General features: G+C 46.7%; 1 protein-coding gene and 1 long non-coding RNA gene across 9 annotated transcripts in view; one reads left to right on the forward strand and one right to left on the reverse strand.

Moving 5' to 3' along the window:
* The window catches only part of NEDD4L (NEDD4 like E3 ubiquitin protein ligase), a 338650-nt gene extending 326779 nt beyond the window's left edge, over window positions 1–11871 (reverse strand). For all 8 annotated transcript variants that reach the window (XM_077891827.1, XM_077891799.1, XM_077891773.1 and 5 more), the window contains exon 1: window positions 11719–11871. In XM_077891827.1, the coding sequence (XP_077747953.1) occupies window positions 11719–11766 (48 nt within the window). In that variant the 5' untranslated portion in view covers window positions 11767–11871. The remainder of the gene's footprint in view (window positions 1–11718) is intronic.
* Window positions 11872–12633: 762 nt separating this feature from the next.
* On the forward strand, window positions 12634–16754 carry LOC144310618 (uncharacterized). Its single transcript, XR_013376278.1, has 3 exons — window positions 12634–13318; window positions 13830–13936; window positions 16606–16754. It is a non-coding gene; the product is annotated as an uncharacterized LOC144310618 (long non-coding RNA).
* Window positions 16755–26430: the final 9676 nt, after the last annotated feature.

Here is a 26430-nt window from a genome sequence, read left to right on the forward strand (position 1 = left end):
CATGAAAACACATCACAGGCATCTCCCTGATGCATGGATGGCAAATGCTCCAAACACACACCACGTCGCCTCACTACTGCAACCACTCACTGAACATTCATAATGGGCCCAATTCATGCTTAGTGGGGTCTTCTTTTGGGAAGAAGCATCTGAAAACAATCCCTATGTCTGGGTATCCCCCACAGTGTGACTTTTGGCGGGTAGGCCAGCCCCGGGTCCCACTACTGAAACCAAAAATTGAAGAACGGAGGAACAAGCCCCTCATATCCCCTCCCCTGGCAGCAACGGTGGCTGGGCCATGGGCCTCCAGGGCCTCCAGGAGGCAGGATGCAGAACAGATTCGTGCGGCAGGCCCCGGACTGCTCTCCTTAGAAAGGCCTGCTTTCAAGATCGGCCCTTGGCTGGTGTCTAAGACCTTGAATGGTAAACAGTTCCCTCCACAGATACAAAATGTTCCCTCAATAAGAAGCGTGCCGCACGGTGCCAACCATGTGGTTTATGCTGAACACCTACTTTCTTCCCTGGAGCCGGGAACGGTCGTGCGTGCTGGGCAGAGGGAGCTTCCATGAGCAGTCCCCGATAAGAACCCTGGGCGCGGAGGGTCTACTGAGACTCCCCGGTAGACAACACTTCATACACGTTGTCACAACTGCCACTGGAGGAAATTAGGCGCATCCTGTGTGCCGCCACTGGGAGAGGACACTTGGAAGTTTGCAATCTGGGGTTTCCTCTGCTCACTACAGGGAGCTGGTCCTTTTGATTTTGCTCTATATCCTTTTACTGTAATAAACTCTAACTGTGAGTATAACAGTTTCTGGGTCTTGTGAGTCCTTCTATTGAATCACCGAACCCAACTGGTTGTGAGCACCCCCAAAATGGGTAAGAAAGAGGAGACCTGGAGCAGCCCCAGCCAGAGGAGTGTCGCCACACGGCATTAAGACAGATCTGGAATGGGGTCATAGGTGGCATTCAGGGCCAGGGAGCTGGGGTTCTCTGGCTGTGATCTGGGGTGCCCAGCTTCCCTTGGTCCCTGACTGCTGTCTAGGCCTGGGTCTCCAGCTTGACAGGTACTCCTATGCTATCTAAAATGCCGGGATGCCTGGGTAGCTCAGCGGCTGGGCATCTACTTTCGGCCCAGGGCGTGATCCTGGGGTCCTGGGATCGCGTCCCACATCGGGCTCCCTGTGTGGAGCCTGCTTCTCCCTCTGCCTGTGTCTCTGCCTCTCTCTGTGTCTCTCAAGAATGAATAAACAAAAATCTTTAAAAAATAAAATAAAATGCCTTCAATAAATCCCTTTGTACTTAAATTCACCAGAATTAGTCACTGTTGCTTGCAATCAAGAGCCCTAACTATAATAGATCTTGTATAAAAAGAAGTGCTATAAATAAAATGAAATAGCTGAGTCAGGGGGCAGGTAGAGAGTCCTATGGGCCCCACAATCCCAGTCTAGGGAAGTTGGTCATTCTGAATAGACAGAGCAAAGCTAGAGTGGGTTCAAGTGCCCGATTGGCTGCTGGACCCAAACCGTGTGCCTCTTCATTCAAGGCTACTTTCAAATTGCCTTGAGGTAGAAGCCATGGGAATGAACAGGGCAGAGAGACCAGTTACCAAGAACAGAAATTCTCAGAACCAGAGACTTCGCTTAGATAAGGTCACTGGCTCTTGCTACCAGTCCAAGGAATTGACTAGAAGCAAAAAACTCAGATGCTAAGTTTTCACAGGAGTAATACTGCCAAATATTCAGGTCAGATGACACTAGCCCAAGGCTGTTCAACCCCTAGACACACAACCCTAAAGCCCCAAACTCACACCCAGCAGGGCCCAAGAAGAGGCAGTCTGCCAGTGCCAGTTCAATCCAAGGGCAGCTGCAAAGGACAGGGACCATGGGAGAGTCTCATGCTGGGTACAATCCAGCAGAGCCAGGAGCTGCAAGACTGGCCGACCAAGCCAAGGACTTCTTGCTAGTCCTGGCTGCCAGCTACAACAGTTTTCTTCTTTTTCCCCCTCTCCAAGTGGGGGATTTATTGTATCCTGCTCTCTCTTCACTACTGTAGGCTAATGTTTGGGGGAGGGGGGGGAACCTAACCTATTTAGGTGTAAGTCACTAGACCAGTAAAAAAAAAAAAAAAAAAAAAACCTTTCAAACATAAGAGAAGGGACAATGTGTAACCCAGAGATCCTCGCAATAATTCAACAAATATTTGGGTTGTCTCCCTAGGGAAAGAGAGCGCATGATTTCACAGAGCCATGGGTATTTCTGAAGTGTATCGATCTGAAGGTAGATGAATTATCCAACGGGTGGACTGTAGGGTCATCATGGACTTCACCTCAGCTCAAGAGGTAGACCCTTAGAATGAAGGTCATTCCATCCCTTCCCTGGCACTGGCTAGTTGAGAGAGAAGCAGATGGGAGCCTCTGTGGCAAATGTGACACCGAGATCGCCTGGGATCGAAGTTTCTGGGAATTAACTTGTATAATCCTAAGACCCAGGAAGCCACTCTGTTTCTTCTGCAAATAAGAAAAAAGAACATGGCTCTGATGGCCACTGGCAGCCAGCCTCAGACCAAGAAGGTCTCTGAAAAGGCCTAGACTTTAGACGGTGGAGTAGATGGAACTTGATTCCTTAATGACATCACCGGGCTGACGCATGTTCCCATTGTCCAGGTGGGCGCTTAACAGACACCTCGTAACTGAACGAGAGATAACATTCGTCTCCATGACCACTATCAATAACCCGCCACAATACACAGGCTGCCCCAGTGCACAAATTAACACTGGCCACAACTCAAGCGCCACAATTCTGTAGGCTGCACCTTTGGGGGCAAGCAGGAAGGAGTGTGGTAGGAGTGCAAGGAACTCACGCCACATGGCACACACGTCTCAACCCTAGGACACATCCTTAGGTCAGAAATATTAAGAGCAGCAGGAGTGGGAGGGGAGGGGAGAGGAGACACGCAGAGACCAGTGTCAGATGACACATAACTTTCCCTTTTGTTCGAGAAGGGACCGCCATGAAACACGGACACGCCGATTACAGGTCTGCTCCAAGGGAAAACCAAGGACAGCTTCTAGACACTCAGATATTTGCAGCAATGACTACAGGTGTGCGCAAGTACCACGCTGACATCTAAAACCATTCAGGGATACACCAAGACTCTAAAGCAAAACCCAAAGACACAAAAAGAGAAAACAGATTTCAGTTGGGTTTTCACAGCACACGCACAAGGTCAGAGGACACACAATGCTACTGAAAGATTTAAATTACTCTTATGCACAGAAGGATGAAACTACAAAATTTTAAGTGTCCGCAGTGGAGGAAACGAAAGCTCTGTCCTACAAGCTGCAAGTTGAAAAGAAGTCTAATTTCCTGGTCACTCTGAAAAGTGTCCAATCCTTCACCTGTCCCTCCACTTCCCACCTCGGCGGGGAGCTCCGAAAAAGCACAAGTGGCAATCCCGAGACCTTGATACCCTTCAATAATGGGCACACAGCGGGCCCGACGAACATCTGCGCACCTGCACACACACCATCAGCATCTGTTCCGAGCAAGTGCTCTCGCTTTTACCCAAAGCCTGATGTCCTACAAGGGTCTGGGAGGTTTCTTTCCATCTCACTTTGAAACTTAGCTTTTACATTAAGAAAAACCTCCCTGTGGAAAAATAGAAGACAAACATAAAAAGGCAATGAAAATCACCTGTAATCCCTTTGCTCAATGATAACCACCGTGGACATCCTGGGATACACGCCCAGTCATTTGTCTCCATCCAGATATACTTCTAACCACAAGAGGACTGTACTGCAGCCACGATCTTGTAACCCACCTTTTCCAGGGATGTGAGTGGCATCTCCACGTATTAAATACCCTCCAATACCTCCCCACCCTGCCAGCCACCCCCCATGGCTGCAAGGGGCGCCTCTCTACCTCACTTCTCAAAGAAGGGAAGGAAAAGCTCTTAGTCCAAGGCCAAAGTGTTCTCTTTCGCTAATAAGTCAGTGAAATGAAGACATCCTTCCAAAGGTGGGCAAGCATGGCACATACCAATTTCTCCAATATCAGCATAAACATATTCTAGAACTCAAAAATCACAGGGGTCAGCTCCTTCCAGACAGAGCTTAATTCAAGAGTCACATTCATTTACCCTCTGGAGTTATTAACAAATGGGGGGGGGGGGGGGGACACACAGCCGGTTCAAAGTTTAGAAAAGACCTGACTGCCACTGGTGCTTGCATCCAATTTTCACACCCAAGCCACAAAGCACAAAAGGAAGTGGAGGAGGATAAAAGGAAGCAAACAGATTCTCAGTTTTGCTTTTTCTTTAAACCTCACACAATCCTTCCCCTTTCCAACCCAAACTGCCAAAGATGGAGTTGGCACCAGGAGAAGCACCCGAAGATGAATCACTTATTAACTGGAGAGAGAAAAAAGATGGAGCCTTAGGAAAAAAGTAAGCTCGGGTTTTCAACATGCTCTGGTTCCAAAGGTAGCTGGGAGATTTGAGAGTAAGTATGTGGAGCTTTTAATTCCAGGAGATACACACTGAGAGCTTACGAAGCAAATTCTCTAAATAGCTTAGGCTTGCTTTTGTTGGGGGGTGGGGGTGGGGGGGACAACACCAGACCAAAACAACTTGTAATATTTAGGGGAAAAAAAAACACACACACATGCACACAAGACCTACGCATGTACATAAAACTAACCTATTCAATAAACATATTCACCTGAACAGGAAAAATTCCAAAGAGATCCTCATCTTCTACGTTACCTGTGACCCAAGCTTGTCTCCACTAGAGTCCTCACACTGGTGACTTCTAACACCGTTGCCAAAATGGACATGGAACACGTGAAATCCCACAGATCACTGAACAGAGCCAAGTTTGCATGTTAAGGCGTCAGTTCTGAACAGATGTGCCGCAGAGGCGACCTGGTGGGACTTCCTGCCAGGTAGGCAGGTGTGGGCGACCTTCCCCAAGGGCCATTCTCTCCTGCCACGAGGACCACCGTGACGCTTCATGCACAACGGAAGCCCAGCTTCACCAAGTGCTCTAAAAGGCACGCTGCGACAGGTGATCCAGAGCTGCACCCAAGGAGAACGAGGACAGCAGGCTTTGAATGCAGCTGAAACTGGGAGAGTGCAAACTGTGCTAAGACTCACAGGTGCACACAGCTTGGCCTTGGTCACTGCACCACAGCGTCCCCTCTGGGGTAGAAAGAGTATACGGCCTCTTCCCAGGGGACAGGAGGTGGACACGGGCCTGAGCCCCCCAGGCCATCATCACAACATCACTCAGTGTGCCCCGGGAGCCTTGGTCCACCAGCACCCTGACACATCCCGGGTGATGGAACAGCACCCTGACCGGTGATGGCGAGTCCATCCTCTTCGTGGGCCCACTATCCCTACAGGCCCTTCCAAATTCCATCTTGGATTTCACATCACAGCCTCTCACACTAAAAACAAAGTCACTTTTGAATGGCCCCTTTCTCTTGGTGACTAGGAGGTATAAAACTATGAAATCTCTCAGTGGCCGCCTGCCTGCCAAGAAGTCACCCAACACTGAATTTGATGACAGCGAGGGAATCAGATAGTCTCACCACGAAATCTGGCAAGTTCTAAATCAATACAGGACTTTGGAGTCAAGGACAAAAAGTCGACTAGTGGGGCAAATTTAAGCTAGTTACCCCAGATTTGCTAATGGAACATAGCTTTCTCACCTAAAGGGCTTACAGTCATAGCCGGCATCCAGGCCACTCAGGTTCAGAACAAATCATCATAACCATAACGAGGCCCTAGGTATTCACGAAGTAAGTGTCCCAGATCTTTCCACCACTGGTTTTCTCTCTGCCAGATAGAGCCTGAGCCACAGTCTGCCCTCAGGAATCAAGAAGTTCCCCAGCAATCAAATACTCAGGAGTGGTGATAATTGCTGTCACTGACCTTCTCAAAGTCAACGACAGCAATTCCAGAATGGTCCACACAGAACTAGCATTTTTTAGAAGTCCCGACACACCCAAGAACAAAGGACAAGATCGTGGTTCTCAAAGGAACGTTTCTGTGTGCACGTTTGTGGGGGTTCTTCCCCTAGATCCAAACGCCTATTGTTCTTGCAAGTTAAATGTGCCAGGGATAAAAGGATGTCTCTTGATTGAAATATCGCATTGACAAACATCACTTTCGGTGCTTTTGCTAATTTTTTTTTTTTTTTTTTAGTTTGTAGGAAAATACTGGTTTCTAAATCTAGTTCCTTTATCTTCATCTCTAAATTCAGCTCTCATTGCTATATTCCGCCAACAGGCAACTCCCAAACAAGAGTAGCATCATGAAACAGTACAAACATTGCCACCTATAGTCAGAAAGTGAGATAGATTTGTTGATACGGTGACCTGGAAGAGAAACAATACGAAAAACAGAAAGTAACATTTGGCCACCTTCCTCGTGGCCTTCACCAATCCTACTATCCTAATTCTTATTTTCATCATTATTCGTATATTATTTTGATCCTCTTTCACATGGATCGTCAAAGGTATAGTTGGCTTTATTACCAATTAAACAGATCAGTGAGGCAAAACCACTTCAAACACCTACAGCATCAAAAACACTCGAAAACACTTAAGTTAAAATCTCATTTTCCCCATTTTCATCTAGGACCTGAAATTCAAGGGCACCAATAAAATCTGTTCAAACAGACCTATTAACTTAAAATAAGAATTTTAGGATGATCTCAATCGGTCCAAGAGAAACTGATTTGTTTCTCTCACCAGTCACATATGGCCACGCTCCTATGTTGTTTGAGTAACTGCACAACACAGAAAGGCGAGTAAACTGGCAATAAGCCTCAAGTTTCTTCCCTCACAGCAATATGAACCCAAAAGCACTGCTGCAGTGATGTGTGACGTCATTCTCTAACAGCACAGATGTCTTCCTGGAGGTTCCTCCTGAATGCATGTCAAGCATGTTGATGCTCCCAGTATCACGAAACAACTTTGCAAGAAGTTTCCTGGAGATGTAGGTCCTCCCTGCACTGAGATGCCCAACCAGTTCCCTTGTGTTCTGCTACGGTAAAGAAACCAAGATCGTCTGGGGATTTCCGTTTTGCCACGGTCCTCACCCCTTTGAACAAAATCATTTTTACTCTTTAAGGAAACTGCTTTTCAGTAATGAGAAAATTAAGCACTTAATAAAACTGAACATAAATTAAGACGTCAGTTTCTATAAATTCCATAGGACCCTTGAAGAAAATAAAAATTCAATAAGAGTAGAATTTAAGACAATACATTATATTCACCAATTTATAAAATTGCTTTTAAGTGTCACAACAAAACCTAGTCCCCTCTTAGGGTTTTTCTTAAACGTTAGCAATCGCGATGCAGACTGTAACTGGAGTAAAGCACATCAACCTAGGCACAAAGCACATCAGCCAGCTCTGCAAGGCTGGACTCAGGCATTTGGAGTTGGAACAACTGGGCAAGTCTTACCTGCCTCTACAAAACTGTTCAGCACCACCTATAGATCCAAACAATATCTAAACTAATTTCCAAACGCAATCTTGCAATTGTTTTGCACAGCTGCAAAGATGGCACGCAGGATTTCAAGGAATCTCTTGACATGGACCATTTTTAAAAAATTAACAGCTACCCTTAATTACTTACAGATGGCTATTCGGGTGGCCTATCTCATAGGCTCCCTGTTTCTTCTCCGCCAATGCCCAGTGAAGGGCATTTCCCTTATGCTACCCCTTTTCTCAGAAACAGAAAGGCAGCGATCTGACTGGCAACTGACTTCAAAGTGAAGGACTGGGGTACGAGTCCGAGAGCTGGCCCTTAACGAGAGTCTGGAATTCAGCAACAGCCTGAAATAAGGATGCTCCATAAAATGAACAGTGTAAAAAAATAATAATAATAAAATGAGCGGTGTATCATAGTGCAACAGCAACTTTTTTCTCTCTTAGAGGTACAGAAGATAATGGTGCATCTTAAGGTTGACAGCATCTTCAAGATAATATACCTAGGCCAAAGGTTAACCTTAAATGTTTGTTCTGGAGTTCAAAGAACCCTAAAACGATAAGCAGTAGAGGGGGTAGCAGGAACTGCAGCACAGCTACCACCTCCCCATTGTCCCCACAACGTGGACACAATTGTTGCCAGGTGAGAATGGAGCCCCAGTGAGGTCAGATTTTTGCCATTTTCTGTAAAACTTCCCGAGCTTTAAAGCACAGCGAAGACCATACTAAGCCAGCCTCCTGGTCAACTCAGACCTGCAAGTCTTCAGTTTACAACTCCTGATGTTTATCTCCACTGCAAATTAACTTCAACAACCCGGCTATGAAGACATCTCATGATACCTGGAAGACAGGAAGAATGCTACAAACCAGGCCTGTGCAATCAACAGAATGGAGTTCAAATCCTGACTCCATTCGTACTTACTGTGTGTCCTTCTAAGGGTCACCTAACCTCTCTAAGCCTCTATTCCTCATCTGTAAATCCTGGCACACCTCTTAGGAGGTTCGTGAGGATTACACGAGACAGCAAGTACATAAAGTTTGCTAACACAGTGCTAGATGCAGAGAAAGCATATGAAACATTAGCCAACTATTCTTGTTTGTATATAATGCAGAGGAAGGCTGTCAAAGTGCTATCCCACATCAGCCCGGCCATCTGTCTCATGTAACCACCAAAAAACTGCCGCATCTAATAAGCTGTCATTCAGACTTTAGTATTCCACCCAGAAATCTTTTTCAATAAATGATACCTTTGCTAAGATGTTCCAACAAAAAGACTTCACAAGGTTAACAGTAACACTCCGGAGTAAACTGCCAAAATGTGCTACAGATTGCCAAAAAAAATAAACAAAATAAATAAAAACAAAAAGCACAACAAAAAAACTGCCCAGGAACCAAGCCAGATGCAGCAACTAGTCCAACTGTTCTAATTCCAAACCAAATCTGATGCTGGGCCCAGAGTCACAAGTTTTGCTAATTTGCTAATCTCTCAAACACCAAAGTCCTTCATCTGATGGCAATTTCAAATTTGGTTTCCCTAAGGTGACCTGATTCAAATCAGTAAATAGGAGCTTGAGCTCACTGAGGAACCTCAACAAGACACACAAAAAATAAACAGTACACGCACTCACACAAGCAAAGCCCATATTTAATTCCTCTCTTTCTACAAGCTGGAGAGACCTGGGAGCAAGATCCTGTCTTGGCATCCCCCTGCAATGCTTCATCACCAGTAGTACTTAGAGCTAAAAAATCTTTCTGAGATGGGACAGAAAGCTAAGTGCGCTCCAAACACGCAATGCTTTCCATCAACTTCCAATGAAAATACAAACTCACTTTTAAGAAATGTGCTAGGTATAAGGACACCTAGTTTGCTAAGAGATGTGTAAGATAGCTCTTATGTAGCAATCAACATATCTTCACGTGTGATGTTCGGCAGCACACCAAGTGTGTGAACTGAAGTGCACTCATACTTAACACGCCTTGGAAAAACAACCCTGCCATTGGTTTCATGAGCCAGTCTGCTTTAAGAGCCTGTTAAGATCTTTCATTTGTTTTCTTACACAGACTAATTCAGGGAGACAAAACAAGCTGTGCAAATTCAACAATTTGTTAATATTCTACGAAGGCATTCCCTGATTTTCCAAAGGCTAACCCGACGGTGCGATACCTCCCATAAAAAAAGCAAACACCATAGAAATGTGAAGTCATCAAAACAGTCTTGCCTTATTTCCCCCCCCCCCCCCCCCCCACTGGTAGGAGAAGCTGAAAAAAGACAACAGATGCCACTTGTCTTTTGTAATCTAATGTGCGGAAGGAAGTTAATAGTCCCAGCAACATATCCATCACTCAATCAAGAAAATGGCCTTAGCACCTTGGGCTGTTCCCCACACCAGCCCTAAACACCGGTCCAGCGACGTGCAGGAGTAAACCCAGTCATACACATACACACGTATATACACACACATACCAATTCTGTTTATATTCCACCCTTCGCTTTCATACTGGACACCAGTTAAGGAGATCTGAGTTAACTAAAGAGGCAGGATGTGCCCTAGGTAGATGGTGACACTAGATATAAATGTAAACAAAGAACACACAACAGGGGCACGCAGAGAATCCATTCATCAAGTTGAATTTCTCCAAACACTCTTAATATATTTTTCTTTGGTGCGCTAAGAATCATGTAATTTAAAATTTACGAGAGACCAAAGCTGAAGTGCAGCTGTCTTCCCCCCACCATACCTCAAAAAGCCCTTTGTTCAGGAATGTCAGTATCTCAGCACCTTTCTAAAAGCTCACTGCCTGCCATCTAGGGCTGCTAATTAAATGGAGAAGTACCGAATGAAAGGGAAAGCTCCTCAAAAGGGTAGAGGAGCCGGGGAGGGGGAGAAACCCCTGGGTGAAAGCAACAAGGAGCCTTTTCACGACCCATCCCCAGGTAACTGCCTCCCCCCCTTCAAAAAAGGGGGAAATTACCTCGCCCTGAGCACAGCAGGGCAAAATAATCGAAAACGTAAATCACACATTATTTGCATTGTGATCATTCTTTGATAAAATACATACCGAGGCAAGCTGTAGGTAGCTCTGGCGAGAGAGAAAGAAAGAAAGAAAGACAAAAAAAAAAAAAAGTCCTACCCCCAAACACTCTCCCCACCCCCAGGTAACTATTCCATTACACACTTACAAAGCACAGACACACGATTCCATTACACACTTGCAAAGTGCACACACGCACAATTCCATTAGTCACAAAGCACACACACACGATTCCATCACACACTTGCAAAGCACACACACACACACACACACGCACACACACCCCCAACCAGGGCAGGAAAGCTGCAGAGAGAGAAGCCATCACGGGGCAGGTCCGGATAACAGCCTCTCCAGCAACCCCACCCCCAGCACCCGAGAAAGAGGGGACCTCGGAAAAGAAAGGAGGGGGAAGAAAGAGAAAGCCCGAAACCCTCGAATTTCCAGGCATCAACTTTTCATGAAACGCACGACCAGGAGAGGAAATACCTCCCCGCTGAGTAATGCACCGAGGGCCGTAAAGCGCCCCCGGGAGCCCCGCGCCCGCGCCCCGCCGACGGGCCCCCCTACCTGTCCCCGCCCTCCGGGGCCGGCGCGGGGTCCCCTCCGGGCGGGCGGGGGGGCGGGGGCCGCGGGGACACCTCGGAGGCCGCGAACAAAGCTCACCCCGCGCAGCCACAGCCTCGGGGGCGTGGCTTCCCGCATCTGCTTTATTAATAAGGGGGAGCGATTGAGCTTTTGTCTCTCCACCTACCCCGGGGGTGCCGGGCTCGGAAGCCGGGGGGGGGGGGGGGGCCGAGGAAAAAAAGGAAGAAAAGAAAAGAAAAGAAGACATGGCAGGGCTGCGGGCTCCCTCCAAGTTTCCGGCGGCACCTGCCGCCCCTGGCCGCGCCCCCGCCCCGGGACCCCCGGGACCCCCGGGCGCGCCGGCCCCCGCCCCTGCCCCTGCCCCTGCCCCTGCGCGCACGCAGCCCCGGGGCGCCCGCCGCTCGGCCCCGGGAGGTCCCGCCGACACCCGGCCGCGACGCGCGGCGTGGGCTCCCGGGCCGCAGGGCCGAGCGGCGGGAAGTTGCCCGGGAGCCCGGGAGCGCGGCCGAGGGGCGCACGCGTCTCCGTCCCCGCGGCCCAGGGCGGCGCGCACCCCGCCCGCAGACCCCGCGCCCGCCGGGACCCGGGCGGCCGCCGCTCACCTCGTCCTCCGAAAGTCCGTAGATCGGCTCCCCGAGCCCGGTCGCCATGGAGCCGGCGCCCCCCGCGGGCTGCGGGGCGCTCCCGGGCGGCTGGGCCGGCGGCTCCTGCGCTCCTGCGCTCCTGCGCTGCTCGGCGCCCGGCCTGGCGCGTCCCGCGGGCGGGCTGCGGGGGGACCCGGGCGCCGGCAGGTGAGGGAGCCCGAGCGCCCGCCCCGAGCGCCCGCCCCGGCCGCCGCGGGCGCCGCTTCCTCCCGGAAGGCCGCGGGGCGGTGCAGGCAGGCGGCCCCGGGAGCGCGCCCAGCCCGCCGGCCGCCCTCCCCGGCGCTCTCCGAGCCGGCTCTCCGCGCGCCCGAGCCCGGCTCCCCGCGGCCCCCGCTCTCCCCGCCCCGGCCCCCGCCCCCGCCCCCGCCCGGCGCCCGGGGGGACCCTCCCCGCTCGCCGGGGCGGGCGCACGCGCCCCCCAAGCCAATCAGAGGCCGCGCGGCGGGGCTCGGGGCCCAGGCCCCCCCCACCCGCGGGGCTCGGGGGCGGCGCTCGAGGGCTGGCGGGGCGGGGGCGGGGGCGGGAGCGGGGGTGCGCCCCGAGCCGGCCCTCCCCGCGCGCGCAATGGGGCCGGGGCGGCCTGGGCGTGGGGGGCTGGGGGCGGGGGCGGGGCGCCCCGGGCCACCCCCTTCGCGCTCCCTGCGCCCCGAGCCCCGAGCGCGCCGCGATGGTCCGGGGGGGAGGCGGGCATATGCTTCCGGACCCCTCGGCCGGCCGCCCGCGGGGGAGAGGCTGCCCCGGTGTGGCCGCCGCTCGCCACTGCCCGGGTCAGGCTCGGGGGCGCAGGCCGAGGCCGAGGCCGCGCCGCCCCGGCGCGCACCCGCCCCCCTGAGCAAAGCCGGCTCCGCTCGCCCGGGCGCCCCCGCGGGAGACCGTGCAGCTCGGGGAGCCCCCGCCCCCCGCACGTGCAGACCCGGGCGGGCTCCTCCCGCGTCCCGGCCGCGGTGCCTCCCGGAGCACATCCCCTCCTGGTCACCCCCAAGACCCATAGGGACGCCGCCGACGACTTTTAAATAAGCGAAAGAAATGCATCCCTCCACTTTTTCCGGGAAGCCTTTCCTTAAATTTAGCTGGTAAAGGCAGTTGCGAATTTTTTTCTTTTTATAAGCACAATATGCGATTTTTCCTTTGAAAAGAAGCCTCACTCAGAATGTCTACTTTGGAATGAACAGGGCGCTTTTAGAATGTTTCGAGGAAGAAAGGAGAACTCACGTGATCCATGAGCGTCCTTATGCCTGTTTCCAGCTACTTTGCTAAAATATCTGCTTGTGGGCCCTGCTAGATCGTTTTCGAAAGAAAATGGGCATCCCCCACCTCACCGCCCCCACCTAGGCCTCCCGGTGACACTGCTGTGGCTTAAAACCCTGCGCCCTGCGTCTGTATGGGTCTGTATGGTGGGTTTCTTTGCAAGACTTAACCCCGTGGAGCCAGCACTGTCCCGCGAAGCCTTCTTGTCTGCAAATCGTGTCCTATTAAGTCAACAGAACTTAGATGCCAGAAAAGCCCAACGGAGGGGGAAAAAAAGAAAATTACCTTTATGGAGGAACAGAAATGACCGGTCTGTTCTTTTTGGGCCAAAGTTTTTTCACTTTTTCAGACCTAGATTGTTTTTCTTTTAATAAACAAAAGGTTCTCTAACATGCACACCTGTGCACATACATACACCCCCCCCCCAAATTTTAACATGGTGCCTGTGACTCCCATAGGCTTCACTGCTTCTTTACCCTCACTACCCCAAAACTTTGCCAAGCCTTGTACCCTGGGAGGTGGAGGGGGCGTAATAGATTTTAAAGTTTTCAAATAGAGAATTGTAATTTCTAATGATATAGGACACCTTTCGTGCACACTGGGGGTACACAGGTCCAGGCTTTATCTCTGGGGAAAGCCATAACTTCTGGAAACCATAGAGGTGTCTCATACTTCCCTTATCCCCTCTTCATCATTCCTGCTCCCCTGCCCCACCCCAACAGCCTACACTACTGGCACTCTTGGGTCATATCCTTGGCTTTCCCTCAGGGATGGCAATTAGAAACTACGATGTGAGACTGACCATATGTCATTTATTGTAGGGGTGCTTATAAAACCATGATCCATACCATTATTCAATGGCCCCTGTTAAGAAGACTCGAGACATTTCAGACCTATGAGGAAAAGCTTTCTTTCTTCCAAAGAACTGGTAAGCTTTTACATACGATGAGGAGAACTATTTCAAATGATTGTTTTTCTATTTACTTTGGCCACCAGGAAACTCAGGACCAATTTTAAGGCTGTGAGCCATAAGAGAACCTATAAAAAATTGAAATCAGTACCCGTTGTAATTACGAATCGGCTTCCCCCCAAGGCAGTGGTTCTCTATGCTGAATGCACATTGTTACCATCTGGGGAGCTTTAAAATGATCCAGTGCCCAATACCAAGTGCTCAGCTGCCAGCATACGAGACTATGATAACATTGGTTCAGGGGAGGAGTGCAGGCATCAGTAGTTCCAGTGGTTTCCCAGGTGATGCTAATGTTTGTGTTGAGAATGGCAGCCTCTGCCGGTGGTTCCCAAACTTCACTGTACACGGGAACACCTGGGGATCTTTAGAACTACTGTTCTCTGTCTCCCTCCCTCATACACGGATCTGGTTGATGTGGGGTGTCACGTGGGCATCAGGATTTATAGAGGCGCTCCAAGAGATTCTAAGAGCAAAATGTAGGGATCTCTAGCCTACTCTCTACATATTTTCTATGATCCTGATTTTTTTAATTTAGAGAAAACTGCATATTATAAACATACTCACATCCTTTGTGGAAGGAGGTAGGATATAAACATATGTACTTAATGGGACTATTATGGACTGCCCAGTTCTACATGCCCCCTAGCACCCTGAAGTCTCAGAATAGCAATCCACTTTTTTGGGGGGTGGGGGGTAGGTAGTGTGGGGAGGACAACCCTTAAGAGAAACTATTTGGCATTCTCGTCCAAAGCCAAAGTGTTCTTGCATCCTCCAGTCAGGTTCCCGTCTACCCAACAATTAGCATAGAATTTGTTCCGTTTTGTTCCCTTTGGAGGCTGCCTTTAAACATCTAAGATTTGATACCGTGGGTGTTTGGTGAATGCTCTTCATTAGGTCATCAGAAATGAAAAATTAGCAAGAACAATTTTAAAGTACAACAGGTGATCACAAATAGGGAACATTCTAATACTAAGCCTCTTTACAAATTGAGTTGGTTTAGTTAACTATGTGTACCTTAATTGAGCCTGGGAAGAACCCAAAGCTGAAAACACAGTGACACCTATTTGCATAAATTTCATATAAATACCACGACATTTTTCTCTTCCATTTTGCGGGGACTTGGGTTCTTTCAAAAGAAAGCTGGTGAAACAGGCCTTTTTGAAGATGGCCACGTACCTGTAAAGACTGGTGCCGTCTTGGAACTTGGCTGCGTTCGTTGACACCTAGAGAAGTCCTACACGTTTAAGGTGTTTACAATTACACACGGAAATAAACCATGCTTCAAACTGCTGAGCATAGAGGTAGATAGCAAGGAGGGGTGTGTAAATAATGAACCTTTTTGTATAAAAATAGCTAAACTTTTTAAGAACCACATCTTGAACATCGAGGTGCCCTTCATTCTAGTGCTCCAAAAAAATGTCTGAGACGTAGATATTAGATTCCTGTTTTCTTCCCCAGTGTGACTAAACTCTTTCCTCTTAACTATGTTAGCTATTTTCTTTGTTTCTCTCTCTCTCTTTTTTTTTTTAAGATTTCATTTATTTGACACAATGAGAGCACAAGCAAGGGAAGTAGCAGAGTGAGAGCGAGAAGCAGGTTCCCTACTGAGCAGGGAGCCCAACCCCAGGACCACAGGATCATGACCTGAGCCAAAGACAGACACTTAAAAAAAAACAAAAACAAAGACACTTAACCAACTGAGCCACCCAGCTATTTTCCTTTTTAATATTTCTAAAATATCTAAATTTCCACATTTTTACTTTATCTTTTCCTTACTTTTAAATGAATCTTTTTATTGAAATGTGCTGTTTTCTTACTGTATTTGTTTCTCCTCTCCCAGTTGGGATGTCAATTGATGCATTTCTACTGTTTACTTTTAACATTTAATATGTGTGCCTTATTTAACAAATCAGAAGTTGGTATCTTAATCCCCCATCTGAACAATGAAGCTTAAAACACTATTCATTGACTTTTTCCATGATATTACTATCCGGTTTCGTTCTGTCATTTTTTTAAACCACCAAATTAGGTATTTTAATATTATACTTTTTTTTTTTAGGTTTAGCAATGTGTTTTGTGGTTTCGTTTCTAGGGATTCCTTGTTGCTTCTTAGACATTCATCTGAGATCATTTTCCTTTCTCCTGAGGAACATACTTTTAAACTTTTTTAGTAAAGGTTCATTGGTGATAAACTTTATCTGAAATGTCCCCATACATGGAAGATGGTGAAAATTATACATTAGAAGCAGACTCAAAGTGGTTATGGGATGTAGAAAGATGTAAATCTATGTTCTCTGTGTGACTAGTGTCACCCATTTTATCAACCCACCACTCTAAAGTCTTAAGATTGTGAATAATTTCTGCGGTGACTGGGGGACAGAAAAACCTTAAGAAAAACTCAATAGAAAAAAAAAAAAAAGAAAAACTCAATATATTGTCTTTTCCGAAGTAAAATGATGGTCTCATTCTCTGCACTTTGAAGATACTATTCCTCTGATTTCTGGCTTCCATTGCTAGTGATGAATAGGCAGCTCTTAGTTTAATTATTTTTCCTTTGCAGGTCATTTGTCTTAGTTAGCTGCTTTCCATTCTTGGTGTTCTGAACTTTTCATAATTTGTTTTTACAGGGACGCCTGGGTGGCTCAGCGGTTGAGCACCTGCCTTCAGCCCAGGGCGTCATCCTGGAGACCCGGGATTGAGTCCCACGTTGGGCTCCCTTCATGGAGCCTGCTTCTCTCTCTGCCTGGGTCTCTGCCTGTGTCTGTGTCTCTCATGTATAAACAAACAAAATTAAAAAAAAAAATTACACATGGCTTTCTTATTTATCCTGCCTAATATATTTTGCACCTTATTATAAAGTTTTTTTATTATTTATTTCTGCCAAATGCTTAGCTTTCATCTCTTCAAATACTGCTGCTCTTTCTCCATGCTCTTTGTCCCCCTGGGATTCCAAATGATCACATGTAGACTTTCTCATTCTATTGTCAGGGTCTCTTACCCTCTTTAACTTATCCCATCTCCCTGTCCGTCTGTGCTGCATTCTGAGGGATTTATTCAGATCTCTCTTCTGCTTTGTTAAATAACTACTTAGTTGAGTTTATTTTTTTTCCATATAGCCCATCAATTGAGGTTTTTATTCAATAATTGTTGTTAATATCTAAAAGTTCTAATTCTTTTTCTAATTAGCCTCATCATTTGATAGTTTGTGTCCCAAGCTTTCATTAAACAAGTCATAACTAATTTTTATGCTTTGCTAATATCTAAAAGCCAGTTCAAAACAGAGATAAGAGGCTTTGCCAGTTCTTTTATGCTCCCACCCTGCACCATTGAGAACATCATAACTCAGCTGAGGGTTGTTCCTAAGCCGCAGTCTCATCATGACACTCAAGAAACAGACCTAAAACTGACCTGCATCCTAGGGCAGGGTCACTCAAGTTAGCTGCCAACATACAGTATGAATCAGAGATAAATATTGTAAATATTATAGCCACTGAGGTTTTGAGATTTTTGCTACACATCTTTATTGAAGCCTAAGCTAATATATGGAACCCTTGGGGATTAATTTATGTTATAACTGCCAGCCTAACAATGCACTTAAAAAGTCAAGATAGGAGGCGCCGGAATGGTATAGTGGGTTAAGTGTTTGACTCTTGATTTCAGATCACGTCATGATCTCAGTGTCGTGAGATGGAGCCCCAAGTCTGGCTCTGTGCTGGGCATGGAGCCTACTTAGATTCTGTCTCTCCTTCTGCCCCTCCCTGCTCTCTAAAAAAACTAAAAATAAGAACACAATAGTCAAGATAGTTTATAGGAGGGAGAACCTTCTGAGCAGCTGAACAACCATCCTGCCAGGTGAGGAAGCTCCTCACCTTATTTACAAATGAAGCACTTAAAAAATTTTAATATAGTTATGTGTTTCTGCCTAAAAGAAGGAAATCTGTTCTTTTAAATAATGCCTTTACAGTCTTATTCATGCCCACTGATTTGGTCAATTTTAAAATCAGAGACCCAAATAAGACCCAGTTCTTATTTCCTAGAAACTGGGAAGTGTATTAGTTGCCTATGGCCCCTGTAGCCCGGCTGGCTCGGCGGTTGAGCATCTGCCTTCAGCCCAGGGCGTGATCCTGGAGACCCGAGATCGAGTTCCACGTCGGGCTCCCTGCATGGAGCCTGCTTCTCCCTCTGCCTGTGTGTGTGTGTGTGTGTGTGTCTCATGAATAAATAAAAAAAATCTTAAAAAAAAAAGTACCACATACACTTGGTGTTTTAAAACAACAGAAATCTGTTCTCTTACAGTTTTGAAAGCCACAAGGCTGAAATTAGTAGCACTGGGCCGAAACCAAGGTTCCCATGGCTCAAGGGGAGAATCTTCTGACTTCCTCTGCTCAGGGTTGCCCCACCCCACCCCATTTTCAAACCTCTTTGTTGAAATCATCCTGCCTCCTTCTACTCTTCTACCTATAGTCAAGCCTCCCTCTGCCTCCCTCTTAAAAGGACACTTATGATTACATGTAAGGCTCACCCAAATAACCCAGGAAAATCCCTTCACCTTAAAAGCCTTAATTTAATCACACCTGCAAAGTCTCTTGCCAAATAAGGTAACATTCACAGATTCTAGAGATTAAGACCTAGATATTTTTGGATGCGGTTATTCAGCCAACCACAAAAAGTGTGGTGATAAATTTCAGTCTAAACTTTTCTGGGTGGCACAAATGCTCAATTATTTGATCTATTTTTTTTTCTTAGTAGAAAGAGGAATAATTTTTTTTCCTCCTTACATTAGCATTTTCATTTGCCAGAAGCAAAATAAATTATGTCCTTCAACTCAGTGGTAGAAGGTCTGAAACAGCTGCTTTAATGAACAATTTTAACAAGTTCATTGATTGTTTAAAATAAAAAACCTGAGTGACCTGAAAACTACTTAATTTAAAAGGTGAAATGTTACGTTTCATTTTAGAACTCCTTTACCCCACTAATAAAATTTTAAAAGTATGCTTCTAAAATGACATCCTTTGCGTTTAATATTTTATTAGAAACAGGAAAATTGAGGCAAACTCATTGAACTCAACCCGCAGTGCCGAAGATTTCCCTAACAATGTTGATACAGCCTTCTGCTGTGTACTGGAGGAATGGTGAAGTGGACAAGGGACATTGGGATTATTTCCCAAAAGATCTAGTTCCCAAAAGACTGGAAAAGAGAAAGACAATTTCACATACTGGAAATATTCTTAAATTACCAGTGGTTTTACACTCGATGAGTTAGCACTGGAGATAAACCAAACCAACTCGCACAGCTATTAGCAGGGAACAAACATCTTATGTTTTCTCTACAATTTTTCCCGAATTTCACCTCCCAGTGTAACCCCGTGGTGCTCCCTGCCACCACTTTCCTGGCCTCTACTCCAGTCTCTTTCCAGTGTCCTAGGCTACTCTGCAGTATCACAGTTAGGTCACGATCTGCTCCAAAACACAGATAACCCACTCTGGGTTTGCTTTGCCAGCATCTCTGGAACAGAACTCAGTGAATGTTCCATAGTCTTATCAAGTTGATGTTGGTGAGAAGCTGCCTTGCCTTTCTAAAGAGGGCAAGACTTGAGAGAACAGGATTAAAATGCTGGAGAGAGGAGGCACCTGGGTGGCTCAGTGGTTGAGCGTCTACCTTTGGCTCAGGTCGTGATCCTGGGGTCCTGAGATCGAGTCCCACATCGGGCTCCCTGCAGGGAACCTGCTTCTCCCTCTGCCTCTCTGTCTCTCATAAATAAGTGAATAAAATTAAGGGATCCCTGGGTGGCACAGCGGTTCGGCGCCTGCCTTTGGCCCAAGGCGTGATCCTGGAGACCCGGGATCGAGTCCCACATCGGGCTCCCGGTGCATGGAGCCTGCTTCTCCCTCTGCCTATTTCTCTGCCTCTCTCTCTCTCTCTCTCTCTCTCTCTCTCTCTGTGACTATCATAAATAAATAACAATTAAAAAAAAATAAGTGAATAAAATTAAAAAAAATAAAAATGCTGGAGAGGAAAAAAGCCAAAAGTTCAACTACACACTCCCTTGACCAGATTGTAGAGACACAAAATTTTCCCACGTTGCTAGTGAGCATGCAAAATAATCCCTGTGGAGAATAATTGGTTCATAGACGCACCTGGGTGGCTCAGTTGGTTAAGCACCTGCCTTCCTTTCGGGTCATGATCTCAGGGTCCTGGGATCGAACCCCACATCGTGCTCCCTGCTCACTGGGGAGTCCGCTTCTCCTCTGCCTCTTCCCCTACTTGGTCTCTCTCAAATAAATAAATCTTTTTAAAAAATGGTTCATGTCTTAACAAAAATTACACTGATTCAGGAATCCAGTAATCCCACTTCTAAGACTAAAATAGGCACTGGAAAAATATGAAGTGTTGTTTATTTGAAATATTGAAAGACTGGAAATAACCCCCAGATGTCCATCAATAGAAAAGGGATTGAATCAGTGATTGATACATCCACACAATGAAGTACTGTGTAATTCTCAGAATAAATGAGGGTGCTATTCATACACTGACATAGAGTAATCTCAAGGACATGTTGTTTAACTAAAAAGGGGGAAAAAAAAGCAAAGTGCAGAACTGTGTTTATTCTGGGTTACCATTCATATGCAAATAGGAAAACATGCCTGAGTCCAGAAGTACAGATAATGTCATCAGGGCTCTGATGCTTGGCTCTGCTTGGCTTTACTGTGCAGTCTGGTTCTTTCCAAATGAGAAGATTGCTCACAGCCCCGGCTCATCAATCAATGAAGGAAGGCCCAGCCTGCGTCACAGGCCCACCCCTGTGCAAGGGGGAGAAGAGGACAGAGTGATGACAGCCCCATCAGGGCCAGATGGCATGATGGCAGGAAGGTCCCCAAATGAAATGGGGCCACTGAACACAGAAGGACAAGAGAAGCCCACTAGAGACTCAGACCTCTAAGAATAAGACAATGGGGAGGCACCTGGGTGGCTCAGTGGTTGAGCATCTGCCTTTGGCTCAGGGTGTGATCCCAGGGTCTTGGAATCGAGTCTTGCGTGGGGCTCCCTGCAAGGAGTCTGCTTCTTTCTCTGCCTATGTCTCTGCCCCTCTCTCATGAATAAAATCTTAAAAAAAAAAAAAAAGACAATGGGAAGAGACCCTCTCAAAGTTTGTTCATATTTCAAAATTCTGTGGAATAGCTGAGCCTCCTTCCCTTGGGGGTATCAGATAGAAGCAGCTGTTTAAACGTTTCTTCAAACCTGATATGCAAGAACTCCTAACAATTTATTGAGTTAATTTGGGGTTTCCATCATAGTTTGCTTCTGGTTTCTCCACTTCACCTACCAGATTTTTCTGGGAATCTGAAGCCTATTGCCTGGAAACAAAGCAGGAATTGAGAAAGTGAATACTGAACTGTGAAAGTGGGATCAAAACACCAGCACCCGCGCCTGTACAAGGACAAAACAGCTTTGGGTGTTATGTTTCACACCCAGAGAGCTCTCCCTCTGCCTCCCCGGCGTGGATGCCTCTGGGATTCTCTGGGGCCAGCTGCTGTAATGGAAAGCTGTAAGGAAGGGGCAGATGTGGCTTATTGGAAGAAGGCTGATGACCTCAGAAGCACTTTGGGACAAGCTGAGAGCCTCCAGCAAGCCTTGTCACAGGCTGCCGCCCCCACCGTAGCATTTACAGAGACTGGCAAAGCATCCAAGTGACAGCCGAATTCCTGGGCATCCAAAGGTTGTGATGGCTGAGCAGCTCAGACCGGGGGCTCCGCACCTGTTCCAGTAGGAAGAGCATGCTTGCAAACTACTTTTATGGAATTGTACAAAAAACAGTTTCTCCTCCTTTCTTTCTCTGTCTCCTAAAACCAAACATCTTTGGACTGCAGGTAGAGACATCTTCTGCTTCCCATGGTTGAAACCGTGCCTGGGAAAAAGCCCTTGTTACCTTTTGATAGCTAATTCCAGTAAGCCCCGCTAGCTAGTGGCCACTCGCTCTGCGTGGCCCCCAGGATCTGCTCGATGGTGCCTCAACGTCAATTACTAGAAAACCAACATCTCCTGTGCTTTTACAACATAAATTACTCAATCACCTGAACTCAAGTTCTTTTTTTAAAATCAGAAATCTCCTGTGATTTTTAAAATCTGTGACCAGTTACCCTATGTTAAAACTGCAGCACAGGGACACCTGGGTGGCTCCGTGGTTGAGCATCTGCCTTCTGCTCAGGTTGTGATCCCGGGGTCTTAGGATCGAGTCCCGCATTGGGCTCCTCGCAGGGAGCCTGCTTCTCCCTCCACTCATGTCTCTACCTCTGTCTGTGTCTCTCATAAATACATAAATAAAATCTAAAAATAAATGAAAAATAAATAAAACTGCAGCACATTAAAAATACATTCCATTACATTTTGTAGTTTACCATTAAAGTTTAATATTGTAAATCCCTTCTTTGAGGCCTGTGTCATTGTGTCTCTCTTCCTTCTTGTTGGCAGGGGGGCCTCAGATCCCTCCATCCACACATCTGTACTGAACAAAGACTTTCGTGCCTGCATCCCCTCAGTGCCCAGGCTAGAGTCCTCCTGGGATTTAATGAATAGCTGTGGAGATGCCCCATCCCATCTCCTGGCTTCTCAGGTCCTTGACCTCCCCATTTCAAACAGTCTTCTCTTCTCTACATCCTAGATTTTGTCAACATCCCAAACTACTCCACCTCAAACATCAGTGACTTACAGACCAACTCTCTCCTCTCAGCCTCCCCCCACCCCAATCTGGGGTCTCACAAGTCCTCAGACATCATCAAGACCGTTGTCCCGCCTACTGTTGGCTAGCTCTAAGACCTCGGGGCTTCATGCCCCACCTTCCCGGTCTGGCTGAAATTCCAGTCCCTTGTGGGTGTTTCCCTCTGTCCAAGTTGTGCTGTAGCTGGGTCTGCCCCCTGTCCCCGGCTCTTTCTGCTTTCCCCCAGCCTAAACCTGGGTAGCTGAGAATCACTGAAGAATGTAAAGAAGCTCCAGAGTTTCCCCGCCCTGTGGATCCCCAGTTGCCAGCCTCAGCTGTGCTCCCCTATTCCTGACTTCCGTCCTACCCCATCCCTCTCAGCGGATGGCTTTGCTTCGCGTTTTAGAAAGGGCTCTAGGGGAAAACAGACACCATCAAACAGGGCCCTCACTGTCATACCTGAAAACACCTCCTTATCCACGGGCAGGTCCTACTACCACCTCCTTGTCCATTCTGTCAGGGTTCATTCATCTCAATGAGGCCTAGAGCCCATGGCTCCCAGTTATCCCCTTTTCCCTACTGGATCCGTTTTTATCATCATTTAAATTTTCTTCCAACTTCAAAATAAAAAATAAAAAATAAAAAAACTCAAAACAAACAAACAAACCAAACTGTAAAGACAAAGCTTTCTCTGGACTTCACCTCCCCTTCCTATTACCAGCTTATCTCCATTCTTCCCTTCACTATCAAATGTCTACACCTGCTGTCTACCCTTCCTCACAACCATTTATTTCCTGACCCCTCCAGTCTGGTTCTTACTAATTTCAACAAAGACCTGCCATTGGATACTCTTTAATCTTTCTTATTTGTTCTTATTTGTTCTTTTAATGGCGTCCACCACAGATGCTCTTCTTTCCTCCAGAAACTTTCTGTTATGCTTCCTGGGCTCATTGACAGGTGCACTCACCTGGTTTCCCCCCAACCCTTACGGCTTCTCCTATTCCCTTTGCATCGTGGGCTCTTTGTCCTCTAGCCAGTGAGCTCCCAAGGGGACTCACTGCTGGGCCCTCTTTGTACCCCATATGATGTCCCCTGTGAGCTCCTTTTCTCCTCTGCTTTCAATTACTGTATTTTCACCAAAGACTCTGAAATATACGTCCCTGTCCCAGGCCTTCTTTTGGATCTCCAAACCTGGGTGTATGCTTTAAAAAAAAATTTTTTTTAGGGCAGCCCAGGTGGCTCAGTGGTTTAGCACCTGCCTTCAGCTCAGGGCATGATCCTAGAGATCCCGGATTGAGTCCTACGTCGGGCTCCCTGCATGGAGCCTGCTTCTCCCTCTGCCTGTGTTGTGTCTCTGACTTTCTCTCTCTCTCTCTCATGAATAAATAAATAAAAAATCTAAAAAAAATTTTTAAACCCCTACAAATTAGGGATGCCTGGCTGCCTCAGTTGGGAGAGCATGCAACCTTTGATCTTGGGGTTGTGAGTTCAAGCCCCACATTGGATGTAGAGATTACTTTAAAAAATAAAAAAATTTTTTTTAAAAAAAAAGCCCACACCTGAATGTATGAACTGCCTGCATAACCACTGGAGGATGTCTCAAATTTCAGTATGTACCCCATTGAACCTATCACCTCCCCCCACCAACCCATCCCCCAAATAATCCCCAGACCAAACAAGTAGTATGCTCAGAGACATAGAAGCCTGAATGCAAAAGCCAGATGTAGGAGCTGTAAGGAAATCTGTGAGGGTATGCGTGCTAGGAAGTGATAAAGCGAAGAAAAAGATTTTAAACAACCACTTAAACATAAGCCTATCCTTTTCCTGCCTCATAAAGAGGCTACCAGAATAAATGAGATAGTATTTCTGAAGGCTGAACTGTATTTTTAGCTTCCAAACACTCAGTAGACTTCAGGGTGTGCTTATTATAATACACATCCAGGCCCGTTCCTCTCCGTGATAATTACATTGTGTAAATGCTTGATATAGATGTATTTTTACATAAGACCTACTCTTGAAAATGGTGAGTCTCCAGCCTGGAAAAACAAAGGGTCAAGTTAAAAGGAGTGAAACCCATAAAATCACGAACATGTGAGACAGAGAGAGAGAGAGATGAGTCTGTTCGCTAAATTTCAGAACACCCAAAAGGACACTTCCAGAGAACACCTGTTGAAGCATAAACGAAGTCATTTTATATTAGAGACCATGGCCAGTAAGCTTCTGAAACTCAGCCCCAGAAGTGATACAGCCTCAGAACGAAGAGAAACTCCAGATATTGTTTAATTGAGGGCGTGGAGGACAGGATAAGAGGGGCTTCTACCATCACAACAAACACCTATCAAGTACCACAACCTGATGGGAAGGTCACCAGGGTCCTTTACTGTTTCAAGTTCATGGCACGAGGGCAATGACAGTGTCCCACCGCATAGGCCTCCTGGGCCGCTCTCAGACCACGGGCTTGGGAGTCAGCATGTGACCCGGGCCCACGAGCTCTTCATCCTCGCCCTGCAGCTCCAGCACTAGAAGGACGTTGAGGAGTGATTTATCATGTTATGAATCCTGCAAGTTTAGACAAACCTTTCTTGTCTTGGTCTTCAAGCAGAGACATGATCCTTTGCATGCTTTGCTCCAGGCCCAACTCTGAGTACACACGTGTACGTGTGTGCCTACAGATTTGTGCGCCTTTCCTTCCCACGTCCTGCTTTCCCACACATATAAGCTTGAAGATACAGGTAGCATTCACGCTCTCAAAAGCCAATTTTGCAGTCATCAAGTCCCCCAGGAATGAAATGAACGCCTGTTATCAGTTAACAAAATCATTTGATTAAAAAGCAAGCAATGGCCCCAACTGCCTGGAAAAATATCACCAATTCCCAACGTTTGGGGAAAATAGTCTCTAAGAGATACCACGGCATTTTTTAGCAAATAGGACTTCATATTTATTGGCCGATCAATATAAAATAAGACTTCTGCATGGGAAACAGTAATGGATTTTGTGTATTTGGTTTGGAAGGAGGCAGGGATCTAAGCGTTAGCAGAAGAAAGCATGGTGAGAGAACACAGCCTCACAGAGTCCCATCGTTCTCTCCTGATCCTAAAGAAATGCACTTGGGAAAGCTTTGCAGTGTAGCCCGTTACAAACCTTCCTTCCATCATAAGAGACTTCGGCTTGGACCCCAGTTAATCTGCTTTTGTTTATGACCTGTTCAGATGCAGGCAACTGAAGGACATGGGGAACTGAAGTATTTCCATGGCAACAGTTTTTATGATGAGAAGAAAATGCCAGAATTCTTTTTGATGACTAGACTGTTCTGCAAAAAAAGTTATTCAAGAGTTGTTTGGGGTTTTGTTTTGTTTTGTTTTGTTTTTACCAAATAATGTTTCTGATTAGTTAATATCGAAGACTAATATCCAAGACTCCTGACCCCTAATTAAATGTATCACTTAATCACTCTATCTCCCATCCTCCCAGCAGTAAATAGAGGTCCTGATAGTCATAAATCACTCCTGATAGGAGTGATTTTAAGATTTATTAGCTCATGATTGCAAAGTTTTTTTTGAGGTAGTATAGTGAAAGAACACTGCAGAATTTTATAATGTCATTACCACAGTTTTATAAAAAATAAAAATCTAATGTGCTTTGACCACTTTGGGTCTGTAATTTATGGACTTTAGCTCTTATTTCTAAAATCCTTTATTTCAGTAGCTACGAGTTCATTTTGAAGTGATGTCATTAGTATCTCCTGAATCCTAGTT

This window comes from Canis aureus, chromosome 1 (assembly GCF_053574225.1).
Source record: "Canis aureus isolate CA01 chromosome 1, VMU_Caureus_v.1.0, whole genome shotgun sequence".
Taxonomy (NCBI): Eukaryota; Metazoa; Chordata; class Mammalia; order Carnivora; family Canidae; genus Canis; species Canis aureus.